This window comes from Scyliorhinus canicula, chromosome 6 (assembly GCF_902713615.1).
Source record: "Scyliorhinus canicula chromosome 6, sScyCan1.1, whole genome shotgun sequence".
NCBI classification, from domain to species: domain Eukaryota; kingdom Metazoa; phylum Chordata; class Chondrichthyes; order Carcharhiniformes; family Scyliorhinidae; genus Scyliorhinus; species Scyliorhinus canicula.
In genome coordinates, this window is record NC_052151.1 from 69,561,570 (window position 1) to 69,585,804 (window position 24,235).

Below are 24,235 nucleotides of genomic sequence, written 5' to 3' on the forward strand. Positions count from 1 at the left end.
AGACAGTGACCCAGCGGGGAATCGAACCTGGGACACTGGCGCTGTGAAGCCACAGTGCTAGCCACTTGTGCTACCGTGCTGCCCAGAGATGCCTTGACTCGGTGTGCGAGGCTGGGGCTGATACAGCTGAAGGTGGTGTACATTAGAACATAGAATATTACAGCGCAGTACAGGCCCTTTGGCCCACGATGTTGCACCGTCCTGTGAAACCCTTCTAAAGTCCCTCTACACTATTCCCTTATCGTCCATATGCCTATCCAATGACCATTTGAATGCGTTTAGTGTTGGCGAGTCCACTACTGTTGCAGGCAGGGAATTCCACGCCCTTACTGCTCTCTGAGTAAAGAACCTATCTCTGACATCTGTCCTATATCTATCTCCCCTCAATTTAAAGCTATGTCCCCTCGTGCTGGACATCACCATCCGAGGAAAAAGGCTCTCGATGTCCACCCTATCTAATCCTCTGATCATCTTGTATGCTTCAATTAAGTCCCCTCTTAACCTTCTTCTCTCTAACGAAAACAGCCTCAAGTCCTTCAGCCTTTCCTCATATGATCTTCCCTCCATACCAGGCAACATTCTTGTAAATCTCCTCTGTACCCTTTCCAATGCTTCCACATCCTTCCTATAATGTGGCGACCAGAACTGCACACAATACTCCAAATGCGGCCGCACCAGAGTTTTGTACAACTGCAACATGACCTCATGGCTCCGAAACTCAATTCCTCTACCAATAAAAGCTAACACACCGTACGCCTTCTTAACACCCCTCTCAACCTGGGTGGCAACTTTCAGGGATCTATGGACATGGACACCGAGATCTCTCTGCTCGTCCACACTACCAAGAATCTTACCATTAGCCCAGTACTCTGCCTTTCTGTTATTCCTTCCAAAATGAATCACCTCACACTTTTCTGCATTAAACTCCATTTGCCACCTGTCAGCCCAGCTCTGCAGCTTATCTATGTCCCTCTGTAACCTATAACATCCTTCAGCACTATCCACAACTCCACCGACTTTAGTGTCATCTGCAAATTTACTCACCCATCCTTCTACGCCCTCCTCCAGGTCATTTATAAAAATGACAAACAGCAACGGCCCCAAAACAGATCCTTGTGGCACACCACTAGTAACTGGACACCAGTCAGAGCATTTCCCATCAACCACCACTCTTTAGAACATAGAACAGTACAGCACAGAACAGGCCCTTCGGCCCTCGATGTTGTGCCGAGCAATGATCACCCTACTCAAACCCACGTATCCACCCTATACCCGTAACCCAACAAACCCCCCCCCCCCCCCCCCCCCCCCCCCCACCTTACTTTTTTAGGACACTACGGGCAATTTAGCATGGCCAATCCACCTAACCCGCACATCTTTGGACTGTGGGAGGAAACCGGAGCACCCGGAGGAAACCCACGCACACACGGGGAGGACGTGCAGACTCCGCACAGACAGTGACCCAGCCGGGAACCGAACCTGGGACCCTGGAGCTGTGAAGCATTTATGCTAACCACCATGCTACCGTGCTGCCCCATCAGCTGTCTTCTATCAGCTAGCCAATTTCTCATCCAAACTGCTAAATCACCCTGAATCCCATGCCTCTGTATTTTCTGCAATAGCCTACCATGGGGAACCTTATCAAACGCTTTACTGAAATCCATATACACCACATCAACTGCTTTACCCTCATCCACCTGTTTGGTCACCTTCTCGAAGAACTCAATGAGGTTTGTGATGCACGACCTACCGTTCACAAAACCATGTTGACTATCTCTAATCAAATTATTCCTTTCCAGATGATTATACATCCTAGCTCTTATAAACCTTTCCAAGACTTTTCCCACAACAGAAGTAAGGCTCACTGGTCTATAGTTACCGGGGTTATCTCTACTCCCCTTCTTGTACAAGGGGACAACATTTGCTATCCTCCAGTCCTCTGGCACTATTCCTGTAGACAAAGATGACTTAAAGATCAAAGCCAAAGGCTCAGCAATCTCCTCCCTAGCTTCCCAGAGAATCCTAGGATAAATCCCATCTGGCCCAGGGGACTTATCTATTTTCACACTTTCCAGAATCGCTAACACCTCCTCCTTATGAACCTCAAGCCCTTCTAGTCTAGTAGCCTGTATCTCAGTATTCTCCTCGACAACTTTGTATTTTTCCTGTGTGAATACTGACGAAAAATACTCATTTAGCACCTCTCCTATCTCCTCGGACTCTACGCACAACTTCCCACTACTGTCCTTGACTGGCCCTACTCTTACCTTAGTCATCCTTTTATTCCTGACATACCTATAGAAAGCTTTAGGGTTATCCTTGATCCTACCTGCCAAAGACTTCTCATGTCCTCGCTTAGCTCTTCTTAGCTCTCTCTTTAGAGCCTTCCTAGCTAACTTGTAACTCTCAAGCGACCCAACTGAACCATCACGTCTCATCTTCACATAAGCCTCCTTCTTCCTCTTGACAAGTGATTCAACTGCTTTAGTAACCCATGGTTCCCTCACTCGACCACTTCCTCCCTGCCTAACAGGTACATACTTATCAAGGACACGTAGTAGCTTTTCCTTGAACATGCTCCACATTTCCATTGTGTCCATCCCCTGCAGTTTTCCTCTCCAGGCGATGCATCCTAAGTCTTGCCTCATCGCATCATAATTGCCTTTCCCCCAGCAATAACTCTTGCCCTGCGGTTTATACCTATCCCTTTCCATCGCTAAAGTAAACGTAATCAAATTGTGGTCACTATCACCAGAATGCTCACCTACCTCCAAATCTAACACCTGTCCTGGTTCATTACCCAGTACCAAATCCAATACGGCCTCGCCTCTTGTTGGCCTACCTACATACTGCATCAGGAAACCCTCCTGCACACATTGGACAAAAACGGATCCATCTAAAGTACTCGAACTATAGTGTTTCCAGTCAATATTTGGAAAGTTAAAGTCCCCCATAACAACTACCCTGTTATTTTTGCTCCTATCCAGAATCATCTTTGCAATCCTTTCCTCTACATCTCTGGAACTTTTCGGAGGCCTATAGAAAAGCCCTAACAGGGTGACCTCTCCTTTCCTGTTTCTTAACTCAGCCCATACTACCTCAGTATTCGAGTCCTCATCAAATGTCCTCTCAGCCACCGTAATACTGTCCTTGACTAACAATGCCACCCCTCCCCCTCTCTTACCACCTTCCCTGAACTTACTGAAATATCTAAACCCCGGCACTTGCAACAACCATTCCTCGCCCTGCTCTATCCACGTCTCCGAAATGGCCACAACATCGAGGTCCCTGGTACTAACCCATGCCGCAAACTCACCCACCTTATTCCGGATGCTCCTGGCATTGAAGTAGATGCACTTTAAACCACCTTCCTTCCTGCCAGTACACTCCTGCAACTTTGAAACCTTACTCATGACCTCACTACTCTCAGCTTCTTGTGTACTGGAGCTACAATTCAGATTCCCAATCCCCTGCTGAACTAGTTTAAACCCTCCCGAAGAGCACACACGGGGAGAACGTGCAGACTCCGCACAGACAGTGACCCAGCCGGGAATCGAACCTGGGACCCTGGAGCTGTGAAGCAACTGTGCTAACCACTGTGATACCGTGCTGCCCAGTGGAAGGTGGATTGACCACACTAAATTTCCCCTTAATTGGAAAAAAAGAGAATGGGATATTTGACTTCCGATGGTGGTGATGTGATGAACAGTCGGGCAAAAGGATTGGATTGGATTTGTTTATTGTCACGTGTACCCAGGTACAGAGAAAAGTATTTTTCTGCGAGCAGCTCCACAGTTCATTAAGTACATGGGAAGAAAAAGGAATAAAAGAAAATACATAATAGGGCAACACAAGATATACAATATAACTACATAAGCACTGGCATCGGATGAAGCATACAGGGTGTAGTGTTAATGAGGTCAGTCCATAAGAGGGCCATTTAGGAGTCTGGTGACAGTGGGGAAGAGGTGGCTCTCCTCTAAGAAACGTTAACTTTTGCCCTTTTAACCTGGAAATCGACCGCTAAATTAACAAACTCAGCTTCACCCAAAACAAAAGAACCACCTCGGGAAATACCCTCATAATTGAGTCCCCATCCAGGGGCTCAGAGGTGTACAGCTCTCAGTGGAAAGTTGCGAAGGCCTCATTGATCTTAAAAGCAAATTACTGCGGATGCTGGAATCTGGAACTAAAACAGGAAATACTAGACAATCTCAGCAGGTCTGACAGCATCTGTGGAGAGAGAAGGAAGCTAACATTTCGAGTCTGGATGACTCTTTGTCATTGATCTTGTTTGATGCTGTGAGTAGCTTGCGACAGCTCTGGCCCCGCACTTGCAGAAGATGTTCAACAACTTGCTATCAACCACGCTGGCAAAAGCCTAGATATCACTGATCCCTAAAAAACACAAAGACCTGATGGAGTGCGTTTCATACAGAACCATCTCACGTGTAAACACTGACACTAAAGTTCTGGCGAAGGCCCTGGGGAGGCGACTGCAGAGTTGAGTGCCGGAGGTAGTGGTGGAAGATCAGACAGGCTTTTATCAAGGGCAGACAAAGTCCAATATTTATATTGATCGGGCAATCAAGATTTACTTTGATTTGTTTTATCAATCGCCATAAATCTGTGACCTCTGAATTAGTTTATGTTTCCCATTAGAAACAGTTCCTCCATATTACTCTTCTCAAAACCCTTCATAAACCTCTACTAAATGTCTGCTTTGCCTTCTCTGTTTTATGGTGAACACTCTGAGGTTCTACAATCTATCCATGGAACAATGAGCCTGATCCCTGCAACCATTCTAGTACATCTCTTCTGTACCCTTTCCAAAGTCTTGACGTACTTGCTAAGGCCTTGACATTCTTCTTTAAGCATGATTCCCAAAATTGAGCAACAATTGGAACCAAACTATTGTTTTATATTTGTTTAGCATAACTTCCCTTTGTACATTTTCCATTTATTTATAAAGCCCAGCATCCCATATGCTTTATGAATTGCTTTGTTAACCTGTCTTGCCACGTTCAAAGATTTGTGCACAAACACCTTTACACCCCCTTTAATATTGTACCATTTATCTTGTATTGTCTCGTTCCATTCTTCCCACTGCAATCTACCACCTCACACTTTACTGCATTGAATTTCACGTATCACTGATCTGTCCATTTCATGTCTAAACCTATGACGATCTTCACTCTTTGCTGCACTCCAAATTTCGTATAATCTCCAAATTTCTGAATTGAGTGTTGTGCCCCCAAGTCTGAGTGATTAATTGTGCATCAAGAACTAATCCGTGGCGAACACTGTTGTACATACCCACTCCTGTCCGAAAAACTGCCATTCAGCCCAGCATTTCTGTCCTTTAACCAAATTTTTATCCATGCTGCTTCAATTTTGCCAACCATCAAAATATGATACTTAATCAAATGCCTATGAAAATGAAAATCGCTTATTGTCACGAGTAGGCTTCAATGAAGTTACTATGAAAAGTCCCTAGTCGCCACATTCCGGCGCCTGTCTGGGGAGGCTGGTACGGGAATCAAACCGTGCTGCTGGCCTGCTTTAAAAGCCAGCGATTTAGCCGAGTGAGCAACATCAACTACGCTGCCCTCATTCACCCTCCCTGTGACCTCAGTCCAGTATGTCAACCAAGTCCATGCTTGCTCTCCTTAGTCCAGATTTGTCCAAGGTGATGTAAATTTTTCCCTGGAATTTAGTTTCCATAAGCTTCCCCACCACCTGGGTTAAATTGACTGGCCTGTAGTTGTCAGGTTTATCCCTCCTTTTTGAACAAGGCTGTAAGTTTTGCAGTTCTCTTGAGCTCTGAAACCACCCCGGTATCTAAGGAAGATGGGAAGATTGTGTGAGCACTTCTTCGACATTTACCCTTTTTTCCCTCAGCCATCTAGGATGCACTTCATCTGGACCAGTTGGCTTAACTACTTCTACCAGTCATTCTGTCCCTTCTCTTCTATTTTGATCTCATCCAGTGCCCCGATGAAAGAGAGCAAAAGTGGGTCTAACTAAATACCTGAATTTATGGAGGAGATGGTGCTATAGTGATAATTCAGAAGCCTAGGCTAATACTCTGGTCATGGATTAAGATGCCACCAAGGTAGCTGGTGGAATTTAAATTCAACTAATAAAAATCTGAAATTGAAAGCTAGTCTTAATAATGGTGATCATGAAACTGTCATCGATTGTCGTATAAACCCCATTTGTTTCACTAATTCCTTCGAGGGAAGGAAATCTGCTGTCCTTGCCTGGTCTGGCCTATATGTGACTTCAGATCCACAGTAACGTGATTGATTCTTAACTCCCTCTGAAATGGCCAAGGAAACCACTCAGTTCAAGGGCAAATAGGGATGGGCAACAAATGCTGGCCCAGTCAGAATTAATAAAATAATCAACAAGAACTAAAGGAGGTTTCAATAAAGGTGAATAGGGGCGAGACAGACAAAGAAACACAATTTTTAAGTGGTAGGTGGCCATATTAATGCAGGACATGGGGTGGGCGGGGTCTTTGATTATGCTGCCCGCTTTCCCCCGGCAGCGGGAGGTGTAGATGGAATCAATGGATGGGAGGCAGGTTTGTGCGATGGACTGGGCGGTATTCACGACCCTCTGAAGTTCCTTGCGGTACTGGGCCGAGCAGTTGCCATACCAGGCTGTGATGCAGCCCGATAGGATGCTTTCTATAGTGCATCTGTAAAAGTTGGTAAGGGTTAATGTGGACATGCCGAATTTCCTTAGTTTCCTCAGGAAGTATAGGTGCTGTTGTGCTTTCTTGGTGATAGCGTTGACGTGAGTGGACCAGGACAGATTTTTGGTGATGTGCACCCCTAGGAATTTGAAACTGCTAACCATCTCCACCTCGGCCCCGTTGATGCTGACAGGGGTGTGTACAGTACTCTGCTTCCAGCTCTTTAGTTTTGCTGGCATTGAGGGAGAGATTGTTGTCGTTACACCACTCCACTAGGTTCTCTATCTCCCTCCTGTATTCTGACTCGTCGTTATTCGAGATCCGGCCCAGTATGGTCGTATCGTCAGCAAACTTGTAGATGGAGTTGGAAGCAAGTTTTGCCATGCAGTCGTCTGTGTACAGGGAGTAGAGTAGGGGGCTAAGTACGCAGCCTTGCGGGGCACTGGTATTGAGGACTATTGTGGAGGAGGTGTTGGTGTTCATTCCTACTGATTGTGGTCTGTTGGTCAGAAAATCAAGGATCCAGTTGCAGAGTGGAGAGCCAAGTCCTAGGTTTTGGAGCTTGGCTGGGATTATGGTGTTGAAGGCGGAGCTGTAGTCAATAAATAGGAGTCTGAAGAGAATTATCTCACGTTAAGTGATAGACAGAAGCTTTAAGACATTAAAGAAACAACACATAAATAGGAAATTATGAGCAAATGGAGACTATTACCATTGAAATTGATCATTTGCTTTGCAACAACCATCTGTTTACATTTTAAGTAGGAATCAACTGGTAGTAATCAAGATTTGGATTGGATTTGTTTTGTTGTCACATGTACCGAGGTACAGTGAAAAGTATTGTTCTGCGTACAGTCCAGACAGATCATTCCATATATGAAAAAAAAATAGGACATATATAAATATTAAATAAATACATAGACACAGACATCGGGTGAGTATATGGGGTGCAGTGCTACTCAGTAGAGAAGATGTGTGAAGAGATCAGTTTAGACCATAAGTGGGTTGTTTAGGAGTCTGGTAGCTGGGGAAGAAGCTGCTTTTGAACCTGTTAGTGCGTGTTCTCAGACTTTTGGGGCTGGTTTAGCACAGTGGGCTAATCAGCTAGCTTGTAATGCAGAACAAGGCCAGCAGCGCTGGTTCAATTCCCGCACCGGCCTCCCTGAACAGTTGACTAGGGACTTTTCACAGTAACTTCATTGAAGCCTACTTGTGACAATAAACGATTATTATTATTATTATTAGTTTGTATCTTCTGCCCGATGGAAGAAGTTAGAAGCGTGACTAACCCGGGTGGGAGGGGTCTTTGATTATGCTGCATGCTTTCTCAAGGCAGCGGGAAGTGTAGACACAGTCAATGAATGGGAGGCGGGTTTGCGTGATGCACTGGGCTCCGTTCACGACTCTGTAGTTTCTTACGGTCTTGGGCCAAGCAGTTGCCATGCTGTGATGCAGCCAGATAGGATGCTCTCTATGCTGCATTTATAAAAATTGGTAAGAGTCAATGTGGACATGCTGAATTCCCTTAGTTTCCTGAGGAAGTTAAGGCGCTGTTGTGCTTTCTTGTTTGTAGCGTTGACGTGGGTGGACCAGGACAGATTGTTGATGATGTGCACACCTAGGAATTTGAAGCTGTTAACTATCGCCACACAGGGGTGTTTGCGATACTTGCTTTCTGAAGTCAATGACCAACTCTTTAGTTTTGCTGACATTGGGGGAGTGTTTGTTGTTGTTACACCACTCCACTAGGTTCTCTGTCTCTCTCCTGAGAGCACGAATCTGGCTGATTGATTTCTGTTTTCCTTTCCTGGCTTAGTAGCAGTACCATCCCAACTGTTGGGCTGATTTAGCTAATTCAGGATTTGAACTTAAGACCTTGGGCGAAATTCTCCCAAAGGGAGACTAAGTGCCGACGCCGGAGTGAAAACCGGAGTGTTTCACTCCAGCGTCGGAGGCCGCTCCTCGCCCCCTATTCTCTCTCTCCCCCCCCCCCCCCCCCCCCCCCCCAGGAGCGGCGGCGCGTCAATCTCGCGCGCCGGGCCTTGATGCTTGCGTCAAAACCGCGCTGCCTGAATGACGCGGCTGGCGACGCCTGAATTTTTTTTTCTTTCTTTTTTTTAAATAAATTTAGATTAGCCAATTCATTTTTCCAATTAAGGGGCAATTTAGCATGGTCAATCCACCTAGCCTGCACATCTTTGGGTTGTTGGGGCGAAACCCACGCAAACACGGGGAGAATGTGCAAACCCCACACAGACAGTGATCCAGAGCCGGGATCGAACGTGGGACCTCGGCGCCGTGAGGCAGCAGTGCTAACCACTGTGCCACCGTGCTGCCCCGGCAACGCCTGAATGACGTCACCCGCGCATGCGCAGGTTGGCCGGCGCCAACCCGTGCATGCGCGGTTGCCGTCTTCCCCTCCGCTGCCCCACAAGACATGGAGGATTGATCTTGCGGGGCGGCGGAGGGAAAAGAGTGCGTCTTTCAGAGACCCGATTGCGGGCAAGACCCCTCCTGAGCACCCCCCTGGTGCTCGATTCTCCCTCCGCCCCCCACAGGCCCTGCACGCAGCGGTTGCGCGCTGTTCACGCCGGCAGCGACCAGGTGTGGTTGGCGCCGGCGTGAACCAGTCGGTTTCGGCAGGCCGCTCGGCCCATCTGGGCCGGAGAATCGCCGCTCGACCGGAGCTGCGATTCTCCGAGCGGCCTGTCGCAAAACGCGACACGCCGTTTTGAGGGTGATGGGAGAATCGCGTGCGGGTGCCAGGGCGGCGTGGCGTGATTCACCCGGCACTCCCGCGATTCTCCCACCCGGCGTGGGGGTCGGAGAATCGCGCCCCTTATTTATATTGCTTATTGCCACACACAAAACTGTCTCTTTACCCAGTAGGTTGCTCAGGAGACTTTCCCAGTTGAGGGATTTGAACTTTGACCAAAGGAACTTTGACACAATGCAAATAAAAATCATGAAATGAAATATTTTTGGATCACACTTACTTTCATTTGGAGTACAAGTAAAAACTTTGGCCCTGCCCAATGATTAATAGTGATACTCCACTGGCCAATCATTTGCTCTTGAAATTCGACCCACAACTGAAAAATCTATATATGTGTATCATTGGCAAATATATAGCTCTTCTGAGAAAGAAATGCACAGCAATGGTAAACTACTATCAGACTTGTACAGTGCAAACATAATCAGTAGTGTAGACTGAGGTAAAACAAAGTGAACAGCATCATTCTATATCACTGGGATTATTTAGGGACCGTAATGCATCAATCCTGGAAAAATGCTCTGATTGATTTTACGTATTTTTGTCTGTTCCCTCACATGATATCTTATAAAAGTAGGCATGCCTAAAGGTAATTTTGCACATTATAGATCTTAAAATGTGTGATGCGGCCAGCCTCTTCACACTGAAGCTGAATATGGTATTTTTGGCCCTGCTTCAGGTCATCCGCGATTACTCAACTCCTCCTCGTCAAGAGTTATCAAGGGACTTGGTCAATAAACTGAAGCCAGACATCAGGTATTTCTCTACTTTAGTCATCTGTAGAAAACATCTGTTCTCGCTAAAAGTGTGAAATGGTTTCTGGTACTAAATGCAGTTATTTAATCATGACCCAGTATTAAAAATTCACAGGACTGATATGTGCCTGTGTGTAAAAAGAGTGATGTAGGTTAAATTTAAAAGGGTGTAGCCACTTAAATAACTAATTGTATAGAAGTTCCTACAGCTCTGAAAAGAGTTTGCAGGAATTTTGATCTATTCGATGCGTATCTCAAGGGAGGACAAAGGCCAGAATTTTCTCCACTTTAAAAACAATGTTTACAAGTCCCCACCCCACTTGTGCCAGAAGTGCACCTTTCATTGTAATCTTGTGGGAGATGACCATTCGCCAGGCTGCCTTCATTATCACTGTATAATTGAGGCTACAGGTGGCAGATAGTCTGGGAGGGCAGTTGGAGGGACCCATGGGAGGGGCAACCATGAGCACCTCTGGGGAAGGTGAGAGCTGCGGAGGCAGATGGAAACTGACAGGACGCTACAAAATCGAGGCAATCATATAACAGTGAAAAAGCAATTCTTTTGAACAGTGGCAAGAACTATTTGAGGATCAATGTGCAGGGGCATGCATGTGGATGTGCTGTTTATAGCCTTTTGCTCTTTTTCACTTGAATCTGAAAGATTGGAAGCTGGCATCTGCCCTCCCACCACAGGGTCACCTCTGACGTGTTGCCATCACAAAAGTACCTGAAGAGGTTGCTGAGAACCCAACTTTGAGAAAAGCCCATAGAAGTACCCACGAGATAAAGAGCCGCCAACCTGACACTGTGTTCAAACTTTTCACTTTAACCCTCTCTCTCTTCTCCCCCCCCCCCCCCCCCCCCCCCCTCTCCCTCCCTGAGAAACCTTTTTGCAAAATTGCCCAGCAGAAATGATTTGGTAAAGGAACCCCGATGTGGTGGCACAGTGTCGAGCTTGGAGACAAATGATGTGACACAGTACCTGACTTCTTCTGTCGTTATCCTGGAACCTGCTTATGCAAAAGCAATGAGAAAGCAATGAGAAAGTGCCTTTACTACAAAGACTGGCGCAGTTCAAAGGGGCAGCGCACTGCCACCTTCTTGAGAAATTAGAAATACGTAATTGGCTGACATCCCATGAATTGTTTTTGAAAAATCCCTCTATAGGACCCTTCCCCATAGTACAGCTTGAAAGCAGTAGCATAAATGACAAGAAATGAAATGGCAGGAGCATGTCTGTGGTGGAGTTAGATTGAAGATTACAAGTGACACAAGTCACATTTCCTCTCTGGTGAGTTGAAGCCTACTTGCTCAAGTTCCTTCAACAACTCAAGGGCAGTGTGCCTTTTCCCACAGACCCTTTTGGTAATCTAACGGTTCTTCATAATAATGCACATTCAATTCCTTTCTGTGTCTATCTGGACCAATCATTGGATAATAATGTGTGTTGTTCCATGGCAACCCATCTATCTTTCAAAATGATCTTGATTGAGAATTATACGCAAGTTAATAAATGGGATTTGTGTGTGCTCTGTTCTTTAAGGATTTATTTTTTGTTGATGTATTGCTTCTGTCTTCCAGTTTCCTGAATCAGTGTCGTTCACTCTCAGCAAGTATGGGCAATGCTATAAAGTTCATAAAGAAGGAAATCTCAAATATTGCTAGAAGCATGCGTGAGGAAGAGGTAAGACCAGAGTTTTATACTTTAAAAGGAATTTAGTAATTTGCAAGAGTTCCAGAAATAAGCACAAGAGTTGTCTGAGACATAAAGGACATCTTTTTTTCCTTCTTTGCTGTAAAAAGAGACATGTTGTCATGGCCTTTCATCTTGCATTTGTCAGGACGGAATCATGAGAATACCAAATCTCAAAATGAAGAAAAGGGTTGGCAAATGGACTCTTGAGTGGTGGAGGTGTTGCCATGGAGAATGCACAAGGCAAACATTATCCCCTTGCTTTTGTTTAAATTCAAATAAGGCAACTCAACTCCGGTAGGTTGAGATGTTGTCATGGATAATGCCCCAGGAAAATGACCCCAAGCTTTTGTTTAGTTGATAAAGATATAATGCCTGGACATATTATTTTTGTTTACAGAGGACATGGCCCTGTGTGTGATATGTAGCTTCTAGCAAGCATAAGTGAGCCCCATTGCGCGCCTGACTGATAATCTTGAATTGGTTCTTCGTTCAACTCTTAGAACATTCAATATTGTTATGTAAGTGCTTCCCAATTGCAGAATCATATCTAATGTCGGGCCCAATGTTTTGAGTTTTTGCAAGGACGGGTGTGTTGAATGCAGTCCGTACTCGACCTATTCTGAACAGCCAAAGGATGTGCCGCTTGATACAGTCGGCTAGTCATTAGACATACTAGGCATTACACCGGCACTGAAATTCGATCGCTGCGCTGCTCATTAGCTTGATCGATAGAATGTCTTTTTGAATTATTGGCAGCATCCTTCACCAGATGCTCAAATTCTGGAGACACCTTACTTTCCAGTGTAATCCAAGGTAGACTGGCTAGAACTGAAAGTGGTAACCTTGGGCATGTTCCTGAGTTTACATGATAGGCAGTGAACAATGATCTGCTCTAGGTAGCCCTTATCCCGCAGGATAGCTTTGATGTGCCCTATTTTGGCATCAAGCTTGCATGGTGAGCAAGTGGTGCTGACCCTAATTCCGAGGTTGCTGATCAGATCAATTTTGTAGTGCGTGGAGCTGGAGGAGTCACAATGTGTTTATTGACTAGTGAAGGTGCTTGCGATAGAAAGTAGTAGAAAATCTATTAGCAGAGTTCTCGACTAGCACGGTGAGCTCATCAGACTGTTCCATTTCAAAGGTGGGATGGAGCCCGTTAAGATGTTTAAGGAAATTCTTACATGCCGTTGCGGATTCTCTCCATGTCTGCGTGGGTTTCCTCCGGGTGCTTCGGTTTCCTCCCACAAGTCCCAAAAGACGTGCTTGTTAGGTGAATTGGACATTCTGAGTTCTCCTTCATGTACCCGAACAGGCGCCGGAGTGTGGTGACCAGGGGATTTTTACAGTAATTTCATTGCAGTTTTAATGTAAGCCTACTTGTGACACCGGTAAAGATGATTATTATTATAGATATATGTGTAAGGAAATATGTACGGTGTAGGAGGAGGTTATTGGCCATTCCCTGGAAGACATGTTACTCGTGAAAACTGAAAAAATGCGGGCGCCACCTTCACCAGCCAATCAACACTTTTTCTCATGCAGTCTAAGTTGTTGTTCCCTTTGAAATTTGATATTCTTGTCATTCTGTCCTGATGAGTGCAAGATGAAAAGCTTTGACAGCATGTCTCATTTTACAGCAGTGCTCAAGTTCTGTACTACCAAACAACTATTTATATAGTTTGACTTCAGAAGGGGAATAAAAAAGAAAACATAATTCTATAGGAATTGACTTTATACTCAGTATCCCGTTTAGTGCTGATTCACTAATGTAAAAATAGGCCCAATTTCTGCAAGTACATGTACTTAATCACCTGTTGTTTCCAATAATTCTATGTTGAAGAACAAGTCTGAAGCTAGCTTGTATATTAAAACATGTTTACTTCCAAGATAGCAAAGCAAGGTCACAGACTCCTCCAGTTCCTCACCAGACATGGAGTGAACTAGTTTATATATTCTTCCAATGATTACCTAGTCCTCCCCCCAGGTAGGGACATCTGTGCTTAATTACCGATTTACAGCATGCATTTCATTGCAACACCAATTCAACATTAACACCACCCTTAACATCACCCAAACGGTTTATAATTCTGTCTGGAAACCTCATCGTAACACCCTGGTCCAACATTTTTCACTCTTTTGAAAGAGTTTTGTAACCTACTTGACTCAAAAACTAATTTCCTGGATATCATTAGCAAAGAAATTCTACATCTTTCCATACTTTACAACAGCTAACACAGTTCACAGAAGTTTGTACGTGACACTTGATTAAAGTGGACCTGATACTCTGACCTCCTTCTGAACTGGATACAAGCTAGAGGAAAGTATCAAATAAATCAGAAACATTTCTGAGGTCACAGGCTGGTGTGCTAAAGTGATAAAGATTGTTAATGTAACTTGTCCTTGAAATTTAACTATTTAGTTCAATGAAAATTTGAAACATTTAGTCAGTGAGCAGAAAATCCTGTCATATTTAAATACCACTATTTTCAAGAATCTAACAGCAGGGGTGTAATTTCAGTAGATAACTAGCCTTCATCTCATGTTCGCAGAGTACTTCGGTTAACATTACTGCATTGTAGTAACATCTTGAAAATGAAAATCGCTTATTGTCACAAGTAGGCTTCAAATGAAGTTACTGTGAAAAGCCCCTGGTCGCCACATTCCGGCGCCTGTTCGGGGAGGCTGGTACGGGAATTGAACCGTGCTGCTGGCCTGCCTGGGTCTGCTTTCAAAGCCAGCGATTTAGCCCTGTGCTAAACCAGCCCCTTTAGGATCCTGTTGTGATATAATATTGGAACTATTAAAAGACCTTGACAGCATATTTTATGAGTAATTAATAGTTCCCGTGGAGGGAAAGGTGTTTTGTTTCCTTTGTTTTTCTAATTTTTTTTCATGAAGAAAATTTAAACCCTTCGATCATTGGCAGGTCCAGAGATCACAACAAATGAGTGGGAAGGCCACTCAGCCCATCGAGCTCATCAGTGACCTGACTTTATCCATCTTTCCCTGTATGTTGCCAAAAGATGCATTTTGGCCAGGTGGCACTAGGCCACTGTGTAAGGTGGCATGTGTTGGCAGATCACATATTAAGAGTGAATATATTCTCAGTAGAAGTCATGCGAAGTTGCTGAAAGTCTAGTCGATTTTCCTGCGACAATATCCTAACCTTTGCACCTGGTTCACCTAAGTTCAATGATTCATTCTTCGTCTGGAATATTTTTTAAGTAAGGAGAGCCCTTGAATTTGGAACATTGCTGGTGACTATCTTCTGAGTCCACTCAGAGCTACCTGGTGGCATGACGTCCAAGTACAGGAGTCTCTCTTCCTGCTGAGCTGGTCCGATGCCTTGTTCGTTTCTAATATGTTTTTCCTTTAATTTTTAGAGTACCCAATTAATTTTTTCCAATTAAGGGGCAATTTAGCATGGCCAATCCACCTGCACATCTTTGCATTGTGGGGCGAAACCCACGCAAGCACGGTGAGAATGTGAAAACTTCACACGGACAGTGACCCAGAGCCAGGATCGAACCTGGGACCTCAGCGCCGTGAGGCAGCATTGCTAACCAACGTGCCACTGTGCTGCCCTCCTTTCTTATATGTTGATGGGTTGCTTAAAATCTTCAAGTCTATTTGGCTTTGTGATATGTTTGAAGTATAGAGTCATACAGTTCCACAGCATGGAAAGAAGCCCTTCGGCCCAGCGTGTCCATGCCAACCATCAAGCACCTAACTATTCTAATCCCATTTTCCAGCATTTGTATCTGAATTTACCGCACAAGGAGGAACTATTGCTGCAGCCTGTATTACTTGTGCAAGATCTACGGTTTATTCCTCTAAAATATCTTAAAAAGCAAGAATCTACAAAGTCATCTCTTGTATTACTTCTAGGCGAAGGAAGTGCTATTACAGTGTATAGATAAGTACGTAAATGAGAAGATTCACCTGGCTGCTAAAGCCATATCGAAATCAGCTTCTGAGAAAATTAATGATGGCGATGTAATTCTGGTGTACGGGTGGTAAGTTATATTAGAAATGTTGAATTTTTCTATAATTGATTCCTCTTCAGTGGTTATCTAAAATTATAGCACAGTAACCACAAGAGAAATTGTTGCCTGAAAAGATACAGTAGATACGTACAAAAACTAGGCTAATTTTTCAAAGTTTCTATTCATTTTAACTTGGAGACCTTTGTGTTTTTTGACATTTGCATACTTTCTGTACATAGCTCGATTGGATGTGTGTCCTCCATGTCACTGAGCATTACTGTTTACTTGGGAACCGTTCAACACTTTTTCGGGAGATGGGCTGTCATTGTTTGGGGGGAGAAATTACGTGTGATGTGAGGGTAACATTATTCTGCAAATTGGCAGGTGTCAAACAAGATTACTTGATCTAAGCAGAACTAATTAAACTTTCTTGAAAATAACATTGGCATTGTAGAACGGTGTAACACAATGATAGCGTGATGCTTCAAATTGCACTCTTTTTGAAGAGATTTTATTTTCTTCTTTCTCAGCTCTTCATTGGTGAGCTTTATTCTTTGTGATGCCCATAAGACGAAAAAGTTCAAAGTTATTGTGGTAGACAGTCGGCCCAAACTGGAAGGAAGGGAGACACTCCGGAGACTAGTACGAAATGGGATTCACTGCACATATGTTCTGATTAGTGCTGTGTCCTATATCCTGCCTGAGGTATGTTTGTAAATTCCCTTTGACACCTGTTTGCCTATCGCTTAAGAAGTGAGTACCTCTTCAGCTTAGGATGTCCTGTGAAAATCCAATAATTATTTTTTTCACCCTTTAGTATGCAGGATCATAAGGAACTGAGTGATTGGAAAATACTTTGCTTTGTTTTATCCAGTTTGGTTCTTCAAGTTCAAATAACATTGCTTGGGTATGGACTGAAAGGAATACTGGAGTTGAGAATGAAAGATCTTCATCTGCAGAACTATCAGAGAGCACTGACACTATCATTTGTACTAATTTCTCATCAGTAACTGTTCAGGAGTTTAGCTTGGGGCCCACGGTGTTGCTTTGTCATTGGGTATAAAGTTTAGGCTGACATTCCAGTGGCCGTGACTTCATATCCAGAGAATGACACCTTTGTTTATGTGATTAGATGTTTGGAGCCTTGTATTTAGCGCTGTATTTCTATGGGCAGCCAGAAATGTACAGAAAAAAAGCAATGAAAAGGACAGACAAGGCCAGGTTTAAGCTGTGAATGTTGGAAATCTGAGGTGAAAACAAAAAAATACTGGAACTATGAGGCCTGGCAGCATCTGTGGAGAGAGAAAGAGTTTGTTTTTCCGGGTCATGAACTTTCATCATGATTATGTTGCATATATGCAGCAAGAGTAAGAAAGAAATACAGGGTGCAGAACAAAGGAGACAGACATAATGTTAATTGATAGAAAAAAGGAGAAAATGTAGCTGAAAGCCATAGGTGGAGGAAAATAGGGTACGCAGTAGAAGACCAGGAAAGGGTTATGGAATTAGAGGGTGGGAGACCAACAAAGATAATTTATTTTTCAAATTTAATTTCAAATTAATCCCACCACAGGTCAATTAGGACAAATTTTAAAAAGCAACAATAATGAGACTGCTAGGCCAACTTGCACTGTTTTCTACTATCTTCAAAATATGGATGCATCTGAAATTATAGAAGAAATGGCATGATCCAAATTAGATGCACAGATTTTGGTGACTGAAAATGGATGAAGTAGTGTCCAAAATGTTCTTTCCACAGCCTTTCTTCCATTGCAAGCAGTTAATTGAGCTGCCTGAAGGGCAGCACAGTGGCGCAGTGGTTAGCACTGGGACTACAGTGCTGAGGACCGGGGTTCGAATCCCGGCCCTGGGTCACTGTCCGTGTGGAGTTTGCACATTCGCCTTGCTTGGGTTTCACCCCCACAATCCAAAGGTGAGCTGGTTAGATAGATTGGCCACACTAAATTGCCCCTTAATTGGGAAAAATAAATTGGGTACTCTAAATTTATTTTTTTTAAATGAGCTGCCTGTTTATGTTTTACTTTTTGAAGTGATATTTAGCCAATCCCTCGTCTTGCATTAAACTATTCAATCTAATTTTCTGCACAGGTTTCTAAGGTGTTCCTGGGAGCACACGCCCTTCTGGCTAATGGCTACGTGATGTCACGTGTGGGAACATCACAGATAGCACTTGTGGCAAAAGCATACAATGTACCAGTCCTGGTCTGCTGTGAAACACACAAGTTTTGTGAAAGAGTTCAGACGGATTCATTTGTATCGAATGAACTGGGTAGGTTTTATGTTTACTCTTTTAAATAATTATAATTTTGAATAAAGGAAAATATTTATAAAGTTACATGATTTGTTAAATATGGGCACATTTATAAGTGTTACTGTGGGTAAAAGCAAAATTCTGTTGGAAAACAATAACTGATTTTTATTTTTTTTAAGGAAACTATTACTATTGAATACCAGTGCCATCATTTGTGATCTGAGAAGCAAAATTCTATCTCTCTCTCCCCTGGTCCTAGCAATGAAAGAGGAATTAGCGCAGGAAGCTGCAGGGGGCTGAGGGTGAAAGTTTAAATGTTTTAATACCTGCAACATTAAATTTTTTTTAAAAATACCCTGATCACAAGCAAGCTATAGCACGGTAAATTAAAATGGATAATTTAATTTATTAAGGAGAGTGATTTTAACGCAAAATACATTTGCCTACACTGAAGTAAGATAACATTGAACCACTTTATGTTCCCTTAATTTGGTCTGTTATATTATTGGGCACAATATATAAAACAGCAAAGAATGACAAAGAAATTTATAAGGAGGGAAAAATTAGAATATGAGAGAAAGCTAGCTAGAAGTATAAAGACCAAGGAGAAGAGCTTCTATAATTATGTAAAAGACTTAACAAAGTGAGCGTTGGTCCTGTAGAAAGTGAGTCTGGAGAATTAATAATGGAAAATAAGGAGATGGCAGATGAATTAAACCGGTATTTTGCATCACTCTTCACTATAAAGGTACAAATAATATCCTAGAAATAGTTGCAAATCAGGAAATGAAAGGAAAATCAAACTCAAGAAAACTACAATCAGGGGAGCAAACTGTTGGAGCTGTGAGCAAACCAGTCCTCAAGCCCTGATGGACTTCACCCTAGGGTCTTAAAATAAGTGGCTCATGAGATAGTTGATGCATTGATTTTAATTTTCCAAAATTGCCTAGATTTGGGGAAGGTTCCAGTAGATTGGAAGATAGAGAATATAACTCCTTTATTCATAAAGGAAGGGAGACAGAAAGCAGGAAACTACAACTAGTTAGCTTTAACAAGGGGAAATTTTAGAAGCTATTGCAACATTATAGCAGGTCACTTGGAAAAAATTAAGGTAAATCAAGGCAGAACCGGCATAATTTCGTGAAAGGGAAATCACACATATTTAACCAATTTATTGGCGTTCTTTGAAGAAGTAACATATGCTGTGGATTAAAGGGAATTGGTGGATGTACTGTACTTAAATTTGGAGAAGTTGTTTGATAAGGTGCCACATCAAAGGTTATTGTGCAAAAGCTCATGGTGTAGGGATTAACATATTACGTTGTACAGAAGATTGGCTAACAGGAAAGAGAGAGTAAGCATAAATGGTGCATTTTCTGAGTGACAAGATGTAACGAGTGGAGTGCCACAAGGGTAAGTGCTGGGACTTCAACTTTTTACAATTTATATAACTGTGACTTGGATGAAGGGGCTGAGGTATGGTTGCAACATTTGTTGATGACACACAGGTAGGTAAGGAAAGTACATTGTGAAGAGGGCACAAGAGACTACAAAGGGATGTAGCTAAGTTAAGTGAGTGGGCAAAGATCTGGCAAATGGAATATAATGTGGGAAAATGTGAAATTGTCCATTTTGGCAAGAACAATAAAACAGAAGCATATTATGTAAATAGCGAGAGATCCTGAGGGATCTGGGTGTCTTGCTACATAAATTGCAAAAGGTTAGTATGTCAGTACAGCAAGTAATTATTGTGAGGGAAATTGAATACAAAAATAAAGAAACATAGGACCTTGAGGGGACCTGGCAGGATCGATATAGAAAGGATGTTTCCTCTTGTGGGAAAATCTAGAACTAGGGGTTACTGTCTAAAAATAAGGGGTTAAAGATGAAGAGAGTTTTGTTTCTCACAGAGGATCTTGAATCTTTTGAACTCGTTTCCTCAAAAAGCAGAGTCCTTGAAATTTTTTACGGCAGAGGTAGATAGATTTGTGATAAACGGAGTGGGAGGGAGGGGGGTAATTATTGCGGGTAGGTGCGAATGTGCAATCAGATCAGCCATGGTCTTATTGAATGGTGGAGCAGGTTTGAGGGGCCTAATGGGGTATTCCTGCTCCTAATTTGCATGTTCGCATCATATACCCTGCTTCAAGTTGTAGTTTGTGGATTACTGCGCAATCATTATCACTTTAAAATGTGCTTTCACCTTTAGGCCTGAGCTTGAATCCTGCAGACTCTGTTTGAATGACAGCCTTTTATTGCTCAGTTTTCAGCCCTACTTGTGCGAAAACAAACTTAACACTATGGTAGTTTACTGGAAATCCTTACTTTAAATCGTCCATAAGTCGTTTCACTTTAAAATTGTTAATTTTTTAGGGCCTTTAGTTTCGACTTGCCAGTTTTGGATTTGCATTGTCTACACTTTGGCCTCGCACCCCTGCTTGCTGCACTCTGGGCCATCTGCTGCCGCAGTTAACAGATGCTCAGACTGCAGGGAGTGAGCGATGCTTAGATTCAGGGGCAGGTAGCTCCCCAGCCACTCACCAGGTAATGAGGTGTAAGTAACCTGGGGTGGGGGTGGAGGGATTAGGGACCCCATCTCAACAAGTTGTCCACCCCGTCCATTTCCAGCTGCACCCCAACCAGCTTCTTTTCCGGTTTTCGCACCCCGGCTCCATTTGCAGCTTGGGACAGGGGCTTGGCCTCCTGCAGACTGTCAGGAAGGGGCCCAGGCTCTGAAGAGAAAGAGGGACATGACCCCAATCTTCCATTTCACTTCACCCTCCTGCTCATTCTCATGTTTCCATCCTTGGCCTGTGGCAATGTTCCAGTGAAGCCCAATGTAAACTGGGGGAGCAGCACCTCATTTTCTGATTAGACACTTTACATGCTTCTGGACTTGACATTGAGTTCAGCAACTTCAAACCATGAACCCTGTCCTCCAATCTTTTTTAAAACAATTTTCCTAAACCCCCCCCAAGCTGCACCCCCCTCTCCCCCCAATACTGCAACCCCCTCCCCACGCCGCAGAGAGTGCTGACCCTTGTTCTGCTTTTAACATATTCTGCTATCAGACCTTTATGCCACTATTGGAACCTTCTTCAGACTTCAACACTTTTTTAACACTCCCTTTGTCTTGTGTCCAAGATGTCTTTGTCAAATCTCTCTGGAGATCCCTGATCTTCTATTTTGCTCCATCTGCTCCAACCCCCTCTCTTCAAAGTATAAAACCCGTCACATTTCTCCCCCTTTTCCAGCTCTGAAGAAGTGATACAGACTCAAAACATTAACTTTTTTACTCACTCCACAAATGCTACCAGACTTGTTTTTATTCCAAAGGAAACTACCTCTGGCTTTAACATTGATTCCTATGCAAATTCCTGTAATTCATTGAAGTTGCAATTTTCATGAATGCAATCACAACTAAGTGAGGGCTGACTGTAGCTCACTTATCCAGAATTAGCATCAGCAGTGAAAAATTTGTCCTTTACAACTAAAGTTAACCCATTTAAGAAATTAAAGATATACATTTATACTTGGCCTGACTTGCTCATCCTCCTCCCTTTCAATCATCTTCCCCTATTGTATTTATTACTTTATTTCTACACTATTGTACCTATCCCAAATCACTTTTCTTGAAGATGAAGTCACTTATTTGTTTTCCTTTGCATACAAGTTCCATCATCCCTTTATGAGATGAGAGCAACATTGAAAATCAGCCCTTGACTGAAAAGTAACTTCAAAGGTTTATTCCCCAACCAGCTGAGGCTGAGTGCACTGAAGTTTGATCTTGTCATTATTGCCTTTTCTCAATCTTGTATGGAATTTCTTCTGGGAAAAATAGAATACTTGCTGTGGCAGAACAAGCAATCCATATTCACAGTGCTGGTTTGAGGGGACCAAGCGCAGACTGATGCACTCAATCCGCAACTCTAACCCTGACCTTCCTGTCGCTTGCTGTTTCAATTCGCCATCTTGCCCTCTTGCTTACCTTTCTGTCCTTAGCCTGTTACAATGTTCCACTGAAACTCAACACCAATTTGAGGACCAGCAACTCATCATCCAACTGGACACATTACAACCTTCTGGACTTAACATCAAGTTCAGCAGCTTCAGATTACCATCTATGTCTTCCATTTTGATTTTTTGTCACCCCCCCCCCCCCAAAGGTCAGTCTGTAACTTATTCTTATTATGTTTTGCTATCCGAAAGCACTGACCTTTGTTCTGCCATGAACACATTCTGCTATCTGATTTTTATGCCACACTTAACACTATCACTACTACTCCCTTCGTTGTGCTTCCATGACACCTTTGTCACTTAATCTCACCTGAGCCCCTACCTATCCCTGATGTTTTATTTTGCTGAAATTGCCCTATCCCATCTCTTCGAAAGCATAAACCCCAGAACATTTCTATCCCTTGTCAGGTCTGAAGAGTCATGGACCCTAAACGTTAACTTGGTTTTTCTCTCCATGGATGCTATCAGGCCTGCTGAGTTCTTCCAGCATTTCCTGTTTTTAGCGCAGAATTCCAATATCTTCAGTATTTTGTTTTTCTTATTTACGTGCTGCTTTGTTCAGTGCAAAATTGATGTTTCATATGGATAAACCATTGGATCCATCTGTTGTTGGGTGGTGAGTAAAACACTTGCAGTGCAATATGGCCTTTTATTACTTCAATAAGAAGTCTTACAACACCAGGTTAAAGTCCAACAGGTTTGTTTCAAACACGAGCTTTCGGAGCACTGCTCCTTCCTCAGGTGAATGGAGAGGTATGTTCCAGGAACATTTATATAGACAAAGTCAGAGATGCCAGACATTGCTTGAAATGTGAGCATTTGCGGGTAATCAATTCATTACAGATCCAGAGATAGGGAGTGATCCCAGGTTAATGAGGTGTGAATTGTCTCAAGCCAGGACAGTTGGCAGGATTTTGCAAGTGCAGGCCAGATGGTGGGGGGTGAATGTAATGCGACATGAATCCAAGATCCCGGTTGAGGCCTCACTCATGCGTGCGGAACTTAGCTACAAGTTTTATTACTTCAGAACATCCAAAAACACTTTACAGCTGATGAAGTTGGTGTAAGTTAACAGTAACGCAGTAAGTAAATTTTCAAAACATTCTATTGCAGGTGACCCTGATGACCTTTTAGTGACTCGGAATGGAAGCACTCCGCTGAAGAATTGGCACGATAATTCCAAACTGCACCTTCTTAACCTGGCATATGATGTCACACCGCCTGACTTTGTTGATTTGGTAATCACAGACTTGGGAATGATCCCCTGTACCTCCGTACCAGTAGTACTGCGTGTAAAGAACGTGGAGTAGTGGAATGTTGCAGAACCATCTGATGAATTGCTATGGATCACTGTGACTGTGGTTACAGTGTTATTCACGTTTACCTGGCATGTAATAATAAAGGGAGTGCCGTTCACACTTTGTGTACTTCTGTGGAGAGAGAGCGCAAGAAAATTAAGTCATTTGTTGCATTGAAGAATTTATTTCAACTTGATTGGACATGTTAAAGGAGTTGGAGGTAAATTCAGTGGTTATGAGCCTAGTCTTTGGCTGAGAGTCATGCTGGAAACATGCTTCAACTAAGTTTAGTTTTTTCACTGAGAGGATGCGAGAGCTGCATCAGGTGAGTGACTCATCCCCATAATACATTAAAACAAGAAAAACACATCAGCTTTAATATAGGCCCATAACACAGTACTGTGGTGGAATTGTAGCACAGTGGGTAGCTCTGCTATTTCACAGCACCAGGGACACGGGTTCAATTCCTGTCTTGGGTCACTGCCTGTGCGGAATCTGCACGTTCTCCCCATATCTGCGTGTGTTTCCTCTGGGTGCTCCGGTCTCCTCCCACAGCTCTGAAAGACATGCTTGTTAGGTGAATTGGACATTCTGAATTTTCCCTCAGTATATCCGAACATGCGCCGGAATGTGGTGACTGGGGGCTTCACACAGTAATTCATTGCAGTGTTAATGTAAGCCTGCTTGTGACACTAATAAAGATTATTATTAACAAGGGTTTTCAACTGGGACTTA

At 43.4% G+C, this 24,235-nt stretch overlaps 1 protein-coding gene across 3 annotated transcripts in view; it reads left to right on the forward strand.

The window, feature by feature from the left end:
• The window catches only part of eif2b4 (eukaryotic translation initiation factor 2B, subunit 4 delta), a 77,347-nt gene extending 53,727 nt beyond the window's left edge, over positions 1-23,620 (forward strand). For 2 of the 3 annotated variants that reach the window (XM_038799466.1, XM_038799467.1), the window contains 6 exons: positions 10,156-10,232; positions 11,813-11,915; positions 15,816-15,943; positions 16,444-16,618; positions 18,023-18,203; positions 23,316-23,620. In XM_038799466.1, coding sequence (XP_038655394.1) covers positions 10,156-10,232; positions 11,813-11,915; positions 15,816-15,943; positions 16,444-16,618; positions 18,023-18,203; positions 23,316-23,512 — 861 coding nt within the window. In that variant the 3' untranslated portion in view covers positions 23,513-23,620. Of the gene's footprint in view, positions 1-10,155; positions 10,233-11,812; positions 11,916-15,815; positions 15,944-16,443; positions 16,619-18,022; positions 18,204-22,764; positions 22,819-23,315 lie in introns of all 3 variants that reach the window. The other variant, XM_038799468.1, reaches the window with a different exon arrangement.
• Positions 23,621-24,235: the final 615 nt, after the last annotated feature.